Source organism: Macaca fascicularis, chromosome 19 (genome assembly GCF_037993035.2).
Source record: "Macaca fascicularis isolate 582-1 chromosome 19, T2T-MFA8v1.1".
Lineage (NCBI taxonomy): Eukaryota > Metazoa > Chordata > Mammalia > Primates > Cercopithecidae > Macaca > Macaca fascicularis.
This window is the reverse complement of record NC_088393.1, coordinates 21,272,035-21,287,500: the sequence shown is the minus strand read 5'-3', so window position 1 is coordinate 21,287,500 and position 15,466 is coordinate 21,272,035. Positions and strand designations below refer to the sequence as shown.

At 37.5% G+C, this 15,466-nt stretch overlaps 2 protein-coding genes across 8 annotated transcripts in view; one reads left to right on the top strand and one right to left on the bottom strand.

The window, feature by feature from the left end:
• Positions 1 to 15,466, bottom strand: part of ZNF738 (zinc finger protein 738) — a 30,663-nt gene that overhangs the window by 3,954 nt on the left and 11,243 nt on the right. The window contains exons 3-6 of one of the 7 annotated variants that reach the window (XR_010583535.1): positions 10,356 to 10,482; positions 9,753 to 9,848; positions 2,887 to 3,216; positions 2,405 to 2,608 (exon numbers count right to left, since the gene is read on the bottom strand). Coding sequence is in view for 6 of the 7 variants with exons in the window: in XM_015440390.4 (XP_015295876.3) it covers positions 558 to 2,608; positions 9,753 to 9,851; positions 10,356 to 10,482 (2,277 nt within the window). In the remaining variant the exon portion in view is untranslated. Of the gene's footprint in view, positions 1 to 345; positions 2,609 to 2,886; positions 3,217 to 6,100; positions 7,766 to 9,752; positions 9,852 to 10,355; positions 10,483 to 15,466 lie in introns of those variants that run through there. The other 6 variants (XM_074026574.1, XM_015440390.4, XM_074026573.1 and 3 more) reach the window with 6 other exon arrangements.
• Positions 3,534 to 4,314, top strand: LOC135968628 (iron-sulfur cluster assembly 1 homolog, mitochondrial-like). The gene is made up of 2 exons (XM_065536223.2): positions 3,534 to 3,687; positions 3,980 to 4,314. The coding sequence occupies exons 1-2, from the start codon at positions 3,549 to 3,551 to the stop codon at positions 4,243 to 4,245; spliced, it is 405 nt and encodes a 134-aa protein (XP_065392295.1). The 5' UTR covers positions 3,534 to 3,548; the 3' UTR covers positions 4,246 to 4,314.

Sequence of the window (15,466 nt, the reverse complement as noted above, 5' to 3'; positions counted from 1 at the left end):
TTTCACTGTCTGCTAAGTAGCGGGTGCTTTTCCTTGGCACTGACACTACCACTAGACCATGGTCCGCTTGGTGAAGGGCATCTTCCCAGACACTGGTGTTACTGCTAGACCAAGGCGCCCTCTAGTGGCCCTGTCTGGGCATGACCGAGGACTCACACTTGTCTTCTGGTAACTTCTCGCTATGTTCCCTCAACTCCTATATCCGTATGGCCTGGTTTTTCCTAGGTTTATGATTATAGAGCAAGGATTATTATAATATTGGAATAAAGAGTAATTGCTACAAACTAATGATTAATGATATTCACATATAATCATATCTATTGTCTACATCTAGCATAACTATTATTTTATATATTTTATTATACTGGAACAATTCGTGCCCTCAGTCTCTTGCCTGAGCACCTGGGTGGGTTGCTGCCCACAAGTAAGGGTAGAGGACCAGTTAAAGCCTTTGCCACATTCTTCACATTTGTAGAATTTCTCTTCCATATGAATTCTCCTGGGTAGTGGTATGAGTACCGGTGATAAGGTTTGCCACATTTTTCACATTTGTAATGTTATTCTCCAATATGACTTATCTTATGTATAGTAAGGGTTGAAGATTGGTTAAAAGCTTTGCCACATTCTTCACATTTGTAGGGTGTCTCTCCAGTATGAATTCTCTTATGTTTAGTAAGGTTTGAGGACCAGTTATAAGCTTTGCCACATTCTTCACATTTGTACGGTTTCTCTCCAGTATGAACTCTCTTATGTCTAGTAAGAGTTGACGACTGGTTAAAAGCTTTTCCACATTCTTCACATTTGTAGGGTTTTTCTCCAGTATGAATTATCTTATGATTAGTAAGGTTTGAGGACTTTTTAAAAGCTTTGCCACATTCTTCACATTTGTAGGGTTTCTCTCCAGTATTAATTATCTTATGTCTAGTAACTTGTGAGGAACAGTTAAAAGCTTTGCCACATTCTTCATGTTTGTAGGGTCTCTCTCCAGTATGAATCATCTTATGTGTAGCAAGGTATGAGAACTGGTAGAAAGCTTTGCCACATTCTAAACATTTGTAGGGTTTCTCTCCATTATGAATTCTCTTATGTTTAGTAAGGGTTGAGAATACATTAAAGGCTTTGCCACATTCTTCACACTTGTAGGGTCTCTCTCCAGTATGAATTATCTTATGTTTAGTAAGAGTTGAGAATACACTGAAGGCTTTGCCACATTCTTCACATTTGTAGGGTTTCTCACCAGTATGAATTCTCCTATGTATAGTAAGGCGTGAGTACCAGTTAAAAGCTTTGCCACATTCCTCACATTTGTAGCGTTTCTCTACAGTATGAATCATCTTATGTGTAGTAAGGTAAGATAATCGGTAGAAAGCTTTGCCACATTCTTCACATTTGTAGGGTTTCTCTCCAGTGTGAATTCTCTTATGTGTAGTAAGGTATATGAATCGGTAGAAAGCTTTGCCACATTCTTCACATTTGTAGGGTTTCTCCCCAGTATGAATCATCTTATGTGCAGTAAGGTAGGAGTAACAGTTAAAAGCTTTGCCACATTCCTCACATTTGTAGGGTTTCTCTCCAGTATGAATTATCTTATGTGTAGTAAGGTATGAGAATCGGAAGAAAGCTTTGCCACATTCTTCACATTTGTAGGGTTTCTCTCCAGAATGAATTTTCATATGAGTAGTAAGGTTTGAGGACTGTTTAAAAGCTTTGCCACATTCTTCACATTTGTAGGGTTTCTCTTCAGTATGAATTATCTTATGTCTGGTAAGGGTTGCAAATACATTAAAGGCTTTGCCACATTCTTCACATTTGTAGGGTTTCTCTCCAGTATGAATTATCTTATGTCTGGTAAGGTGTGAGTACCAATTAAAAGCTTTGCCACATTCCTCACATTTGTAGGGTTTCTCTCCAGTATGAATCATCTTATGTTTAGTAAGGTATGAGAATTGGCAGAAAGCTTTGTCACATCCTTCACATTTGTAGGGTTTCTCTCTAGCATGAATTATCTTATGTTTAGTAAGGTGTGAGGACTGTTTAAAATCTTTGCCACATTTTTCACATTTGCAGTGTTTCTCTCCAGTATGAATTACCTTATGTCTAGTAAGAGTTGAGGACTGGTTAAAAACTTTTCCACATTCTTCATGTTTGTAGGATTTGTCTCCAGTATGAACTCTCCTGTGTCTAGTAAGGGTCGAGAACCATTTAAAAGCTTTGCCACATTCTTCACATTGGTAAGAATTCTCTCTAACATGAATTCTTTTATGTTGACTTAGGTGTAAAAGCAGGCAAAATGATTTGCCACATTTTTTACATTTGAAAGGTTTCTTTCCAGTATGTCTTGTCTTATGTGTATTTGAATTTAAAAATTTATGAAAGACTTTCCCATATTTATCACATTGAAATATTTTGCTCTGGGTAGTTGTTAAACACAGGTTTAGTTCATTATAACCTTCTTTGTGCACATTACACTCATCCATACTTTTATAGCCTTTTCTTAACTGTAAATCCTTATGTCCGTATTTTCCATATTCTCTCAGTATCACTTTTTGGAAAGAATCCTTTATGCCTGGCTGTGGCCAAAGGTCCTGGGCAAAATGAGAACATTTAACTGAAAGAAATAAAAATATCAAATTACTCCACTTACTAGACTCAGATAAATATAGATTACAAATCTAACCTATAACATTATACAAACTACATATACAAGATGATATAGCAAAATACGAAAGGCCCTAATTTTTATAGACATATATATGTAACAAAAACATACTAACCAAAATACATCTGAGAAAAATTATAAATGAGCTAAATGTTTAAAGTACCCCAAGTGAGCACAATGCAAAAAGTTACATACAATAATAAAAAAAAAAAGTTTGTTACATTTACCCAACACAGCTGTTTCTGCTCCTCAACATAACAATGCTTTTAGAATTAAATTGCCCTGGGTGTGGTGGCTCACACCTGTAATCCCAGCAGTTTGGGAGGTTGAAGCATGTGGATCATGAGGTCCGGAGATTGAGACCATCCTGGCAAACACTGTGAAACCCCATCTCTACTACAGATATGGAAATTAGCTGGGCATGGTGGTGTGTGCCCATAGTCCCAGATACTCAGAAGGCTGAGGCAGGAGAATTGTTTGAACCCAGGAGACAGATGTTGCAGTCAGTCGAAATTGCGCCATTGCACTCCAGCCTGGGTGACAGTGTGAGATTCCATCTCAAAAAAACAAACAAAACAAAAAGAAGTAAATTGCCAGCCAGGCATAGTGGCTCAACCTGTAATCCCAGCTACTGAGGAGGCTGAGGTAGGAGAATTGCTTGAACCCAGGATATAGAGGTAGCAGTGAGTCGAAATCACACCATTGCACTCAAGCCTGGACAACAGAGTGAGACTATATCTCAAAAAAAAGAAAGAAAAAAAAATAAGTAAATTGCCAACATTTGATATATTTAAAAAAAAAAAAAAAAACACAGGTAGAACACACCCACCGTGTCCATGGAGAGAGGCTGAGGGAGCCGAGCTCCGGCCCAAGGCACTAGGGTGCCAGAATGGTGAAGATGTCAGCTTCCTTAATCCAGGCAAATGTCCAGGCTGTGAGCAAGAGGAAACTGCAGCCCACCTGGGCCACCCTCACCCTGACACCTCCAGCAGTAAACAAGATAAAACAACTTCTTAAAGATAAGCCTGGCCGGGCACGGTGGCTCAGGCCTGCAATCCCAGCACTTTGGAAGGCCAAGGCAGGCGGATCACAAGGTCAGGGGATCAAGACCATCCTGGCTAACAGTGAAACCCTGACTCTACTAAAAATACAAAAATTAGCTGGGCGTGGTGGCAGGGCCTGTAGTCCCACCTACTCAGGAGGCTGAGGCAGGAGAATGGCATGAACTCGGGAGGCAGAGCTTGCAGTGAGCTGAGATGGTGCCACAGCACTGCAGCCTGGGAGACAGAGCGAGATTCTGTCTCAAAAAAAAAAAAAAAGATAAGCCTGAGCATCTAGGTGTAAAAGTCGGTGTCCGAACCAGGGGCTCTAATGGCCTTTCTTATACTCTAGAATATACAAAGATAAAAGGAGATTCTGATGAAGTTATTCAAGATGGAATCAGAGTATTCATCAAAAAGAAAGCAAAGCTAACACTTTTAGGAACAGAAATGGACTATGTTGAAGACAAATTATCCAGTGAGTTTGTGTTCAATAACCCAAACATCAAAGGGACTTGTGGCTATATAGAAAGCTTTAATATTTGAAATCTCAGGACTCTTCTGGCCGTAGGTTCCAGGAAAGCTCGGGGAAGCCTTGGGGCTCACTGCAGAAATCATGTGACTATCATGTGCTTAATGTGCCGCTGCCTTGTAAGGAAAATAAAGTGATGTATCTTGAAAATGAAGCTAGTGTGTTAGATCCCAGAAGAAAGTTTGTATTCTCAAGCCTGTAATCCCAGCACTTTGGGAGGCTGAGACGGGTGGATCACGAGGTCAGGAGATCGAGACCATCCTGGCTAACACGGTGAAACCCCGTCTCTACTAAGAAATACAAAAAACTAGCCCGGGCGAGGTGGCGGGCGCCTGTAGTCCCAGCTACTCTGGAGGCTGAGGCCGGAGAATGGCGTGAACCCGGGAGGCGGAGCTTGCAGTGAGCTGAGATCCGGCCACTGCACTCCAGCCTGGGCGACAGAGCGAGACTCCGTCTCAAAAAAAAAAAAAAAAAAAAAAAACAGGAAGTTTGTATTCTCATTAGGGGACAGAAAATGAGAAGCCATCACTCTCTTTGGATCATTTAGGTCTCTTGCATCCTTTGTTTTAGAACCAGTTTCATTAAAGTTGCCTTCCTGGGCACCTGTTTATCCATTTCCTGAACAGTGTGCACTCCTTAACTCTCTACTGAATGGCTTGAATATGCATCCCCCTCAGCATTTCTCCCAACCAGATCGGTGACTCCTAAACTCTGAGACAGGACGTCCTGACTGCTGGTAGTAGTAACATGAGGGTGCATTGTCTTTCCACCCAAACTTAATAAAGCCTTTTTATATATTTTTATGAAAAATTTCATTGTCAGATGCCTCACTGCATACCCTTTAATAGTACCAGGCAAAGATTTTCTTCAACTATAGTACAGATTAGTTCTCAGTGATGGTATTAAAAGGTGAGAAAGACATCATCCATCTGTTTTTCAATCCATTTCTTTTGCCACCTTATGTGCCTGCTCAGAGATGGGATCTCAAGGTGACTTTGATTCTTTTAGTTGAGGGGTCTCTTAAAGTCATCTAGCCCGCCTCCCTCAATTCCCTATGTGAGGAAGCAAAACCCCAGGGAAACCAAAGGGCTCCTATCCAGCCCCACTCCACAGGCCCGGGGAGAGTAGGGACTCTACCCACACCTCCCCTTCCTTGTAGGTGACACATGCTCTGCCCTCTGAGGCAGTCAGTGAAGGCAAATGGTCTGTGTTCTTTATTTGGTCACCATTTTGATATAATTTCTTTATAATTTGATAGAGATCATATTATTTTTATTTTATTTTGAGTGGAAAGAATTTTAAAACCCTTTTATGTGAATTACCATCTTGTTTCTTTCATCTTTGAAACTATGGTTTGTAGCAGAGAAGACATTGTAACAACCCAGAATTATGTTTTTGGAATGTGGTCCTCATTGTGCAGGAGAACGTGGGGATCTTTTCTTAAAACTCCCAGTGTGCATATACTTTATGGTTCCTTGGTCCAGTTGCTAAAGTTGTTAATATTTTAGCCTAACATTTTTATCATCAACTTTTCTTTAAAAGTGGTCCTTCTGTCACTTAAGTTACTGATTTTCCTGGGTTTGACATATTAAATATTCTATGAGATGACATATATGCTTTTTTTGAAAGCTGATTCTCATGAATTCAAGTAGTTTAGTTCCTTTTATTCACTAAAGTAGCTGGCACAAAACACACCAAAACCTAGAGTGGTAGTTTTATGTAAATGCTCATGAGTTTGTATCAATAATATAATTGTTGATCTACTTATAATTCATGCAATACTGCATGTATGTAGAGACTGAGTTGTCAATTTTAAAAAATGTGGCCTCAAAAATAATAAAATAAAATAAAATAAAAACACAAGTAAAATACCGGCTCATATATCTTTATTACTTGCTTGTAGGAGCCTTTGAAGACACTGGTTTCTGTCACCCATGACATACAGTGCTGAAAGAAATGGTGGTATACTTTGGAATGACAGTTTGAGTCTGCTGAGATCACAGGTAAATGTTACAGCAGTGAACAGACTGCAGTACCACAGAAAGAACAGAGGTACAGCAAGTGATTACTGAGTATTAACAAAGAAGATAAATAATTTCCTTTAACTAAAAAATAAACACAAAATTTCAAACAAGACATATTCTGAGAATATGTTTGAGAGACTCTCAGAATCTCTAACCCAGATAATTGTTCAAAGTGTGCCAGGAGAAAGCCACATTATAAAGACTGGGACAGGTAACATTTTTTGCAGGTAAACGTGCAAATTTTAATAAAAGATTAGAATATATATAAAACAGAGCAATGTGGTTCCAACAAAAATATAAAATTTTCAGAAAGAAATAAAAAATGATGTGTACCTTCATTTTTAAAATTGAAAATAAATTGAATAATACTCAATGAGTAAAATATGAACACAGAGAACTATAGAAAATCAGAAAACCGGAAATAAGAACAGAAATATTTAAAATATCAAAAAAAAAATAGAGGTAAAAAATATAAAAAATAACTGAAAAATCTTTTAAAAATGACATAAAAATGAAGAAACTCGACAAACAAACTAGGATACAAAGATACTTATATCAAACTCATATGTAAGCACAATTTTAAAAGTCACAGAAAAGAGAATCTTGGGAGCTGCAAGATGAAAGTGATGTGTTGGCTGCGCGTGGTAGCTCACACCTGTAATCCCAGCAATTTGGGAAGCTGAGATGGGTGAATCACCTGAGGTCAGGAGTTCGAGACCAACCTGACCAACATGGAGAAATCCCGTCTCTACTTAAAATACAAACTTAGCCGGGTGTGGTGGCATATGCCTGTAATCCCAGCTTCTCGGGAGGCTGAGGTAGGAGAACTGCTTGAACCCAGGACGCAGTGAGGTGAAATCACATTGTTTCACTCCAGCCTGGAGAACAAGAGTGATACTTCATCTCAAAAAAAAAAAAGTGATATTATTTGCACGAATACTCTTATGAGATAGCCAGTGGATTCTCAACAAAAATTTTTCAGGACAGAAGGAAACTGTGTGGTATAGTCAAATTTCTGAAGAAAACAGTTATCAAGTGTAACACCATCACCAAATTTGTCCTGCTAAATAAAAAGAAAAAAAACTTCAAAAATAACCAAACTTTAAAAAGTATATGGACACTTCCTTACATATAAAAGGTGCTGAAAGCAGTTGCTTCCAATGAAAATAAGATGATTCAACAAGGCAACACGAAATCATATTAAAACACATTATTTTTTGGGAAAGACATGCACATACACAAAAATAAATTTCTTAGCATTATCACAATGGCACAGAAGAAATTTTTAATTAATCTCCAAAATTTGAAAGATAAAAGCATAGAAATCATTATAAATATCTGTTAATATACAAAATAAAAAATGTAATTAGCAATATCAATGACAAATCTGAGAACATATGTAATGAGAAAAAATTTTTGCATGCAACTAAAGTTCATTTTTAACCAGACTGAAATATATTGTATCTTTTAGAAGTTTTATGTAATCTCCCATGAACCACAAAGAATACGCCTGTATAGATACAGAAAACAAAATAAGAAAGAAGTAAAAGCATATCAAAGTACAAATAAAACAGCCACAAGAGAAACAGAAAGAGAGAAAATGTAGGACAAAGATGCAAGAATCAAACAGAACAACAACAAAAAAATTAGTAAGTCTCTTTGCTTCAGAAAACTTTCCAATTAAGAGACATACTTTCAATAAAGACATGTATTTAAAATTATTAAAAACCAAGATCCAATTTGCCTTTCTACAAGGGTCAGCTGACATCTAATGATAAAAAATATTGAAGGTGGCAAAATAGATTTAGACATTGCATGCAAATACTAACCAAATGAGAACAGAAGAAGTAAAAATAGTATTACAAAATCTACATCTTAAGTCAAAAACTGTCATATCTTACATAAAGTATTTTAAGTCAAAATTGCAAAGAGACAAAGAAGGACATTAAACAATAATAGATTAACTGGGAACCTATGACAAATTTGTGTGTGCATGTGTGTGTGTGTGTCTGTGTCTATGTCACACTAAGCTTCCAAATATATAAAGCAAATATTGACAGACTGGAAGAAACACCTAGACAGCAATATAATTATAGTAGGAAATTTCAATAACCCACTTTCTGTAATAAAAATAAAACAAGACAGAATATTAGTAAGTGAAGAGAGGAACTGAAGGCAGTATAATACAATCTTTTTTTTTTTTGAGTTTTGCTCTTGTTGCCCAGGCTTGAGAGTGCAATGGCACAATCTCGGCTCACCACAACCTCCGCCTCCTGGGTTCAAGCGATTCTGCTGCCTCAGCCTCCTGAGTAGCTGGGACTACAGGCATGCACCACCATGCCTGGCTAATTTTGTATTTTTAATATAGACGGGGTTTCTCCACATTGGTCAAGCTAGTCTCGAACTCCTGAACTCAGATGATCCGCTTGCCTTGGCCTCCCAAAGTGTTGGGATTACAGGCGTGAGCCACGGCGCCCGGCCAGTACAATTATTTTTAACAGAGAAATAGAGAAGAGTCCTCAAGAATATGAGGAAACATATCCTTCTCAATAGCTTATGCAATATTCTCTTTGATAGACCACCTGTTAGGCCAAAAACGGCATCTTAAAAATTTGTTAAATTTGACATTTTATGAATTACATTCTATGATCAAAATGGAATGAAAGTATAAAATAGAAAAAAAGGCTGGGTGTACTGGCTTACACCTGTAATCCCAACACTTTGGGAGGCTGAGGCAGCTCTACTAAAAATACAAAATTAGCCAGGCATGGTGGCACATGCCTGTAGTCTCAGCTACTTGGGAGGCTGAGGCAGGAGAATCGCTGGAGGCAGAGGTTATGGTGAGCCACGATTGTGCCATTGCACTCCCGTCTGGGCAACAAGAGTGAAACTCTGTCTCAAAACAAAAAACAAAACAAAACAAAAAAACTACAATAAATTTGAATAGCCAAAGCAATCTTGAGGAAAAACAACAAAGCAGAGGGACATCATATTTATAATTTCAGACTATATTTCAAGAATATACTAATTAAAAAGGATGGAATGTGCAGAAAATTAACATAAAAACCAATAGAACAGTGACGACTATTCTCACACATTTTAGACATGATGCAAGAGAGAACTAAAAAAATAGTTTAACATAAAGTTTCTCAAAATCATGCAGGTATTTGTGTGTCCCCCAAAACAATGGAAAAGCAGTCAGATTATGTAGTCTCTTATATGCCATAGAGGACTCTGGCTCTCACTGTAAACTTGAAGGAAAATCAATGAAGTGAAAGTAGACTCCTTAGAGAATTTAAAAGCCTAAGACAGAAGATGGCCCTATGTGAGAGCAACAACAACAACAAAAAAACCGAAACACACACCTCAGGCTTCCCAGAATCTATTTGCTTTGGAACACAGCTTCCCAAATCACATTATAGGGACTTGCCTTTTTTTTTTTTTTGTAATCTTCCCACCTTTCATCTATGTCAACTGTTTTATTCACTCTCACCTACCTGGGGGTGTGGCTACCATACTGTGTCTCTTCATATTCCAGGGATCTTTTCCTTGCTCCAGACAGGTGATCAGATCTGGCTTAGAGACATCAATACCTGCTTTATTAAAAATAAGTAACATGAATCTTGCTCATATTCTCTAATTACCTACCTATTACTGTGCTTAGTAAAGAGGATGTAATAGAGTATTCTAGAAAATTCATCCCAAAATTCTATTTAATGACAGAAAGTTCTTAACATTTAGAAAATATTTTAAATTTGTAGGCCCTTAATTTCACTACTCAGTACTTATGAATCAAAAATTAGTGGTGGCAAATAGATTTTAACATACGGGCAACAATATTTTATACTACTAAATTTCCGAAACTACCACTACTCTAGAGTGAAGGGTACAGACCAGCTCAGGAATGCAAAAAGTTCAGGCTAAGATAAAACATCTTGAGGAAATTTTTTTTTCTACGCAGATAATTCCTCGAGATTTTTTGAAAACAGGAATCAGAAACTCATTTATGCAAAGCATAAATTACCAAAAATTATTCTACAAAAATGGAGAAATGAAACCTTTAGTGTATATAACGAATGGTGCATTAAAGTTATTCTCACCCAAGAACACCAGGTTTCTGAAGTTCTCTAACATCACTTTCCTATACAAATCTTGCTGAGCAGTGTCCAGACATTGCCACTCCTCCTGAGAGAATTCTATGACCACATCCCTAAATGTCAACGGCCCCTGAAAAACACACATACACACATATTTACAAGTGTCCACGGGTAGAATTTATCATTTGAATTAAGGTTAAATGAGAGAGTAAAGAAAGTTGGTTCTGACTTACAGGAATGACTGAAATCATCCAACATTCTCAACATAGAAATATTCTCTAATGTATTCTCTAACTCTGAGAAGAGAATGGTTTAAGATCCACAATACCAGTGTATATATGATAATTTTATGAACAATAAGGTATAAAACTAAAGGCATAAACACAAACATGTACATTTTTTAGTGTTATATTTGCATCACAAAGAATGAGTAGTGCATATTTTTTAGGCAAAAATGACATGTTGAGTTAGACGGCCCCTCTCAAGTTTCAATGTGAACAATAAACTGGAGATCTTGTGCAGATTTTTATTTTCAGAAGATGTGAAATAAAGTCGGAGATTCTGAATGTCTAACAAGCTCACTAGTAATGCCAATGTGTTTGGCCCAAAAAGAATATTTTGTCAAACATCCAGTAAGTGGAAGAGTCTGAGTTTTACCAATTTTTCTGGCCTGTAAACAAAGATAAGAGTCTTCATTTTCCAAAGATAGACATATGCAAACAAAACCTAAGAAAGAAAGGCAGCTACCAGATTAAATGTGATGGTTTATGCACAGCTCTTCTTTAGCTACATAAAGATACTTAATAATGAAGAGAAAAATAATTAACTCTATACTGAAATAAATATTTCAGAGAGCTCTTGAAGTAAATTTTAAAATCAACTGCACGAGGACAAATGTTTATGATGTGCTGACGCACACCAAATAACACAGCATCACTGCTGAGATACTGCCCCCCAGAAAGTATAGTCTGAATTTAATCATACAGAAAAAATCAGTTTTATGCAGTTTAAGATGCAGATATCTCCTACGTTCTGAAATTTTTAATAACAATTTAAAGTAGTCTTTCTTGAGCACCCCAGAAAGCATTGCCCAATAATTTTTTTTTCATAACTTTCAGGGTAATAAATGCCATCCTGTTTAAATGAGGATTTTCTTAATCCTGTTCTGAATAGAGCTAATGAACACATATGAAACCTCAACATTACATGTTCTCCGTCTTTACTAAGAACATTCCCCCAACAGGAATCTTGAGTATCCACATCTTCCCACGTTCAACAGCAACAAGGGAAACATTTTTAATACTGCAGATTATAAATTCATGGTAAGAATTCTGCATGGCATATAAGAAGTCATGATTTAGAGAGTGTAGAGAAGGCTCTGGGATATAGGAGAGAAATATTTTGCAAAGACCCTTGACTATCACAAGAATTTTTTAAAGTAGTTAAACTCATTAGGGGAAAGAAACACAAGCAGAGAAGTAAAGGTTTGCAAGGACTAAATGCATCGCACTCCAGGAGGCAGAGTGGACACAGCTCTTCATCTGAGACATGTTTAGCTGAGGGAAAAAAAAAGCCATTTTTCCTCTTTCATCTTCTTTGGAAATGCTTTTCAGATGACATTCTCTGGAGAAGTTATGCCTGCATCTTGAAAAAATTCCTTTAAAGGTGTCAGCACCACCTGTTTACCTGCAAGCCTCACACCCACAGAAAAAATAAATAAGACCTGTAGAAAAAGCCCACCCATTTCTGTCCTTTATAGCAGCAGAGATTCAGGAACAATGAACTGCTTGATGAATATAAAAATATGTTTCTCTATTTCTGTCTTCAGGTGCCTGCCTTTGCCACAAACACCAGCAATTTCTGCTACAGTAATGGAAATATGGGTGACATTGACCTCTCCCTATCAAAACCAAACAGAACAGTACCTGTGACTACCTTTTAGTGCAAACTCTCATGAATGTATCTTGAACCCCACACACTTGATTCTGGTCTCGCCTTAGAGTCACATGAGAAACAATTAAAACAACACAAATACTTTCACCTAGAACAATACACAGAATCTGTGGAAAGGGTACAAGTAAAGAGATTGCTGCAAATTGGCCATGTAATGCTAATGAGAAGTCTAGGCTGATAACCACTTAGCTAAGCATTGCCTCTCAAGCTTTAATGAACTCAAAAACCACTTGGTAATGTCGGTCCCACTTTATGTAATGTTATTCTGTAGGTTTGGAAAGGGTCCATGGATGGGTGTTTCAAACAAGTCCCCTGTCAGTGCTGATGTTGCTCCCCCTGGGCTCATTATTAGCATTAGAGAAAGCAGGCACAGCACAGGGTCACTTACACTCCACACTCTTGTCACAATACAATATTTCTGATACACAAAGAAAGACAAAAAATGTAAAGTTTCATATTCTTTGCTGGCTCTCTAAAGTTTACAGAGGACAGAGAAGGTAACAATGTCTGAATAAGTCTGCATTTAAAAAACAACAAGTACACATGAACTAATGCAATGTTTATTAAGCAGGTACTATGTGCTCAATAGTACGTTAGAGAGCACTGTGCTGGGAATAACACATTATGTGTTATTATTTGTTATTATGTCCTAATAACACCTTGAAAGTTCATAGTAAGTATTCAATAATTCTCAGGATTTAGATAAAGGACCCAGAATTATTATTTTCTTCTCTGTTTCTCTGTCATTGATTTTCTTAAAAACATGTGCACTAAAAGCTATATACAGACAGATGAAGATATATAGATAACTAAAAGCTAAATATAGACAGATGAAGATATATAAAGAAACACAGACATAGAAAGAGCTTAATATAGTTTAGAGAAATTTTTTTGTGTTTATATTTACTTGTTTATGACTTGTAGAGCACCTACTGGATCTGCAGGAATAGAAAAGTTGCTAAATGGAATGTTTCTGTAAGTACTGGTTTTACTACAAAATTAAAAAATTAAGATCTTAAAATGTATAGTTTATTTTTCTTATGTATCTGTTTTTGGGTTTCAGGATATTGTGAGCACCAGCTCTAGAAAGTCAGTAGGATTTACCCCCCAAAACTTGAATCTTTATAAATCCATTTTGTAAGGAAAGACTCCAGAGTGGGGCCAGGCCTAAATAAGGCCTCCAAAAATGGTGAATCTGATCAGAACTGGGGCAGGGAAAAGAAACTAGGTAGAACTTGTTTTCTACATCACTGGGGTATTTCCAGTTTTGTTTTTCCTAACCTACCTAAGAAAAACTTAAATCCTGGCCTGGCATGGTGGCTCATACCTGTAATCCCAGCATTTTGGGAGGTCGAGGTGGGTGGATCGCCTGAGGTCGGGAGTTCAAGACCAGCCTGACCAACATGGAGAAACTCCGTCTCTACTAAAAATACAAAATTAGCCGGGGTGGTGGTGTACTCCTGTAATCCCAGCTACTCGGGAGGCTGAGGCAGGAGAATCGCTTGAACCCGGGAGGTGGAGGTTGAGGTGAGCCGAGATCGTGCCACTGCACTCCAGCCTGGGCAACAAGAGCGAAACTCCGTCTAAAAAAGAAAAAAAGAAAAAAGAAAAAAAAAAAACCTTAAATCCCAGAGTTATGTAACACAATCTATTTTTGTCACTGCTGTCAATTTTATAACATATACTAATAAGCAATTTAAATGTTTAAATTTTAAAGTTTTCTAGGATAATTTTATTAGAAGATAAATATGTATTCTTAGAAAAGTAAAAGAAACACAAATAATAGTAACAACTCTTCAGTGCATAAATATACCTTCAGGTGATAACTTCAGAAGTCACAACAATATTAAAAAGAAGCAGCCCAAGTTGTTTTTGCACACATCTATTCATTGTACCAACCATCTAATGCTTAATTCAAACTTGTATCCAGTTGCTGGTCTAGACTAAAATTTCCTGGATGGCAGGGACCTTGACCGCTTCATCTATTTTTTTGAATGATCGTATGAAACGGAAGCAATTAGTTTGTTTGGGTCACCAGACCTCCTCTTTTTCTTTCACCCCAGTACCAGAAAACTTGAGAAACTCTCATCTGGGTAACAACCGATGTTATCTCTTGGTTGTTATGAGGGAGAAAAAAACACAGGATGTCTCCTTTCTCTTACAACAAGACAGAAACAGAATTAATCATTCTTGTTAACCTGATATAATTCTACCCTTGACATCCTCAAATGTCTTAAGGACACCCAGATGATTAGGAGAGGGTTCCCAGTGACCAGGGCTGATGGCCCAGTGATAAGCCAGGCTGGAGAAACTCGGGTTGATTCTAAATAGACAATGGAACTGCCTTGGTGGAGCTCCAGAACCTGGATCCCCTATCCTGATTTGCTAGCTTTTGGGTAAGAAGATGGACAAGAATACTAAGCCTCTGGATCCTTTGTGGCCTTGATCTCTCACTCTTAAGATGCTTGTTTACACTTACAGATTCTGTCATTAGATTCTACTTACACCTAGAGCCTCTCCCAGACTGTAGCAGGTCACTGAACAAGACTGAAAAGCTTAAAGAGCCACACTCTCAAATGGGGGATTTAAGATTTCTACACTGACATCTCATAATACAGAAAATGCCTTCTGTTGGTTTTCAGTACATTCTCAATCCAAAGTCTGGCCCTGTCTTGTAAATCCCAGGCAGAGGCCAGAACTTATGTGCAGATTCTAGGTGGGATCAACCTGACTCTGCATCCTTGGGTGTTACAGCAAGCAGAGTACAATTAAAGGAGAGATCCCTTCATACAGGCTGCTCTAGCACATTCTAAGTAATATGTCTACCTAAAAGAAAAAAACTGAGGCAACATGAATATCAGTAGAGAATTCATCTGGGCCAAGCTTGCAGATTGTAACCTTGGAGCAAAGATACATCCTCCAAAGACTGAACAAATAAGAAATTGGATCCCTGAATAGACCAGTAACAAGCTCCAAAACTGAGTTAGTAATAAATAGCCTACCCACCAAAAACATCAAAGAATCAGAAAAATTTACAGCTGAATTCCACCAGATGTAAAAATAAGAGTTGGTACCACTTCTAATATTATTTCAAAAGATTGAGAAAAGGGGACTTCTTTCCAACTTATTCTATAAAAATAGCATTATTCTGATACCAAACT